We start from the raw sequence: 4,923 nt of genomic DNA, 5'->3' as shown, positions 1-4,923 counted from the left end.
CCTATATATGTATGGATGGAGGACATTTTTCTGGTGACGTGACGTCACCCATCATCCTCCCACCACTAGACTTGCGCACGCCTCCCCCAACAGTCAAACAAGGCCGTGTAAAGAAGGACAGGACAATAGAAGGGATTTTCTCAACCTTTTTCATTTTCAAGGACCGCCTGGGTTTTGATATGCGTTATTAGGGCACAGCCTGCCCTGCACGGACCCCCATTTGACCATGTTTTGTTTTACCTTTAAATCTCTGGGGCGTGGGCCCCATTCCCGTTCTACAACCCTTTACACTGGTATAAATCAATGGAAACGCGTGTCCATTCGTTTTGTACACGTACAGACCAGTACGGCCGTCCACTGTGAGTCTGTGACTGTCCAGTGACAGTCCACTTTGGCTGTTGGCCAGTCTGAGTCAGTCAGCTGTTCTGATGCATGTGCGCCCGTTTATATTATATAATATAAATAATATGTGTGCAAGCGACGTTAATTAAAGTGTGAGCCGGGTTTACAAGCTTATATGAACAATTCAGGAAAATGAAAGATTATTAAAATGATTATAAGTCTGGCTTCAAGCCAGTGACGTTTAGGTCCTATCCTTGTTTACTTAGCCTTGCTACACCAGGGACGTGTGTCTTTTACTAAGGACCTTGGCGCCCCCATGTGATTAAAACTACATACTGCAGTCAAAACAGTCAGTGCATGTTGGCATTTATGGACGGATGGAGAGAGAGAGAGAGAGAGAGAGAGAGAGAGAGAGAGAGAGACAGACAGACAGACAGACAGACAGACAGACAGACAGACAGACAGACAGACAGACAGACAGACAGACAGACAGACAGACAGACAGACAGACAGACAGACAGACAGACAGACAGACAGACAGACAGACAGACAGACAGACAGACAGACAGACAGACAATTTAAGATAATTAATATAGGTAGATAATTATTTAGTTATTTGTTGCTGTTAAATCCATAGCAAGAATACCCACATTGTTAACTCAAACCTACCACTTTACAGTACCTGTTCTAGCAGGCCTACTTTATAGAGGCCACCGGTATGACCTCTGTCTTTCATCTCCATATTTGGGCATATGAAGAGGCACACGCGCGGACACACATAAATCTCATCTCCATATTCGGTCATTTTGGGAGACCATACATCATCGTAAATAAATACCATAATATAACATTGTCACCCACAGTGTTGAATTGGACTCTCAATGTGGGGGTCACATCACAAGGGCAGAGTGCATGGCACCACAATGTCACTGTAACACGGAGACCATTCCCCTATTTTATTCGTACGAGGCCACTGTGCTCAGTGTCAGTCTGAGGAGCCATTGAAGTATGACCACTGAGTACAGGATAGATTTTGGGAATAGAAACAAAAAGGTTCCAGACACACTGAAGCCCAAAATCAAGATCCTGAAATCAAAGAAAGCCTCCAGCTTCAATGAGTTTGTCCGCAGCACAAATTATGCTTGGGGCATAGATGATGAGGATGAGGACTTCCTTAGTGCCCCTGTCCACCCTTCATCACTGCCACCGGGCCTACACTCAGCACACCACCAGTCCTCTCAGCAGCAGCAGCAGCTGTGTGTACCAGACACATCTGACAGACTGGACCCTATCAGGGCAGACGGCCCAAACTGCCAGGAGGTACCGGAAGAGGAGATGACAAAGGGTGGACAGGTAAACCACGTCAACACATCCTTGGTCTGCAACACGGTGCAGAAGCAACAGTCTCGCATCATCCCACAGGTCGCCCGCATCTCCGACCAGAATGCCTCGGGAGCGCCGAACATGGCTGTGCGAGAAAAGAGCCGCCTGGACAAATTCAAACAGCTGCTCGCCAGTCCCATCACTGACCTGGAGGAACTCCGGAAGCACAGCTGGTCAGGCATACCAAGAGAAGTCCGGCCGATTATATGGAGACTCCTCTCTGGCTACCTACCCACTAATATGGAGCACAGAGAGCTGGTACTGAAGAGGAAGAGAGACGAGTACTTTGGCTTCATTGAGCAGTATAACCACTCCAGAACAGATGAATGCTACAGGGACACGTACAAACAAATCCACATTGACACTCCAAGGACCAACCCTCTGATTCCACTGTTCCAGCAGTCTGCAGTACAAGAGCTGTTTGAGAGAATCCTGTTCATCTGGGCGATCCAACACCCAGCCAGTGGTTATGTCCAGGGGATTAATGACTTGGTCACGCCCTTCTTTGTCGTCTTCCTCTCAGAATTTGTTGCGGAGGACATGGAGAACTTTGAGGTGGCATCCCTTCCTCTGGATACACAGAGAAACATTGAGGCAGACAGCTTCTGGTGTATGAGCAAGCTACTGGACGGAATCCAGGACCATTACACGTCTGCTCAGCCAGGGATTCTCAACAAAGTGAAAGCTTTGGACGAGCTGGTCAGCAGAATAGACGAGGACATCCACGGTAAGCTCCTGAAGTGTGAAGTGGAGTATCTGCAGTTCGCCTTCCGTTGGATGAACAATTTGTTGATGAGGGAACTGCCGCTACGCTGCACCATCCGACTGTGGGACACATACCAGGCTGAGGCAGAGGGCTTCTCACATTTTCACCTGTATGTCTGCGTGGCTTTCCTCATTGAGTGGCGGAAAGAGATCCTTTCACGGGTCGACTTTCAGGGCCTACTCCTGCTACTTCAGAACCTTCCCACAATCCACTGGGGTAATGAGGAAGTGGGTGTCCTGCTGGCTGAAGCCTACAGACTGAAATACATGTTCGCTGATGCACCTAATCATTACAAGAGATAGGCCTCAGCCTGGGGACAACAGTGGGGCCTCCAGGTTACGACTGCAGTTTTACCTCCTTCAAAAATCTCCTACTACCAAGTGATTGATTACAACATTTTTTTTGTTTTGTGTTAAAACAGTAAAGCTCTATATTCTGATTGCTATAGAGTATTTGTTCCGTAACATTTGTCTCCCCATCGTCTCCATAAAATGTTTTTGAGGGGCGCTATTAGCGCTATGCCCAGCTTGATTGATTTTCTTAGTTTTTTGGTGGGTCATCAATTTCATCTTATAAGGAGAACCCAGTTATCAGCTTCAAATTGATAGTATTCCAGTTCCATTTTTGTTCCCAATTTCACTTGTATATTCTGTAAATTCTCTATTTTCAGACATTTTCAGAAATAATGAAAATAGCAGATCTACAACCGCACAACACAACACTCCGCGCTGCGGTGAGTTTTGAGCACTTAAGTGGTTAATTCATAATAATTACAAATATATAGGTTTGGGCTTCCTACAAATGTAGTGTAGTCAAGAAAGAGTAGGCTACAATATTTCTATTTGACATGTAGCAGAGTGAAAGTCATCAGCTTGCAAAAATCACACTTGTGTGAAGTGAGCGGTGCTCTTATCATCATCACATTCCGTACGCAAAAACAAAAGCAAAAAACAAAATACTCCAAAACACACACACACACACACACACACACACACACACACACACACACACACACACACACACACACACAGGGAGGAAGGCTTGTACGGTACAGTTCATTACAGTACAGCACCACTCAGTTCAGGTCTGATTTTTGCTTCTAATTATTTATTTGGCCAAAACAATTGTGTTTATTGTCATTGTCATGTGCCGAGTTTGGCTTTGTCCGAGGCTTAAAGGTATTTAAATAAATACTTTCTGAAACGTCTATAGGAAAAATGAATCAGGAAACATTCTTCCGGGCCGCTCGTTGGGGGCGGGACTGCGAGACTATATAAAGTACTCAGTCAGTCAATCAATCAATCAATAAATCAAAAATCTATTCGTCACAGCATCATGTTGATGATAACATGTGATATCCCCCACCCACTGTATACGGAACAGATATGTTATGTGAAGCTTGGCCACTCTGTCATGCAGACTGGTCAAGTTAGTCGATCAGGCTATACAGTATACACAAACGTATCCCCTGAATACACTGAGAATGTCTGTGTCCAACCTGCGGGCTGACAGATACAGATATTTGTGTTTTCTTGGTGACGGCGTGACGCACACATACAGATTCTGTAAATTATAATACTTATTCATCTATAGTATACTACAGTATATATAATATATCTATCTTATATATTATAAGAGGTAGATTATAGTACGGCTCGCTCTACTGTAGCTCTGTCCCCTATTAGAACCTAATAATTTCCCCATAATTTCTTTCACCTAGAAGATTAGGGTTAGGTTTCTGGCTGTGTGGCCATGAAGTGGCCATGGTAGTGGAAGTGAAATAATCAAGTGGAATAATCAACTTGTATTATTTTTCAATAACCACACGGCTCAAAGTTGATTCCACTAGACATAAACAACCATAAGTCTGTACATTTTCTACGAGTAAAACAAATCACACCCATGTGAAGTGAGGGGCGCTTTTACAATCATATGTCATCATACATCATCTCATTCTCAACCAATGGCCGTAATAAGCGTTATATCACAATTTGCACCCTCACTTTTGACTTTTGTTGATGCCCATCGCAAATGTCTCCGTAGCAAACAGGAGAATAATGGTCTCCTCCCACACCACGCTCTCTCATAAGTGGATCTTGTCAAAGATGACCCAGGCCACCTCTCGCATGATCTCAGAGCCTCTGTACAATCCCAGAATCTCAGTTGTCATGACGAGGCAGGAGGCAGTAGGGTTGATGGTGACATCACCAGTCATTAGTCTTACATCATGGACTGTATTTTTGATTGGACAAGGCTGGTGATGATGACACCCTCTGCTTCTCCCTTAACGCAAGCGCTAAGGCATATACTCTGCACAGACGGTCTTGCCAGCAGAGTTGTGTGCAAATATCAGGACAGACTGGTTGTTCTCGATGCATGAGAGGGCCTCACGTTGGAACGGGTCGAGAATGAAAGGGTACTCTTTAGCAGCT

The 4,923-nt window shown here is 44.9% G+C and overlaps 1 protein-coding gene across 1 annotated transcript; it reads left to right on the top strand.

The window, feature by feature from the left end:
- Window positions 1-1,350: 1,350 nt before the first annotated feature.
- Window positions 1,351-2,793, top strand: LOC308316916 (TBC1 domain family member 22B-like; the record flags this gene model as incomplete). The annotated part of the gene is made up of 1 exon (XM_080765701.1): window positions 1,351-2,793. The coding sequence occupies one exon, from the start codon at window positions 1,351-1,353 to the stop codon at window positions 2,791-2,793; it is 1,443 nt and encodes a 480-aa protein (XP_080621827.1).
- Between the last annotated feature and the right edge of the window lie 2,130 nt (window positions 2,794-4,923).

Source organism: Protomyctophum bolini (assembly GCF_963924005.1).
Source record: "Protomyctophum bolini genome assembly, chromosome: 6".
Taxonomy (NCBI): Eukaryota; Metazoa; Chordata; class Actinopteri; order Myctophiformes; family Myctophidae; genus Protomyctophum; species Protomyctophum bolini.
This window is presented reverse-complemented; position numbering and strand designations above follow the sequence as displayed.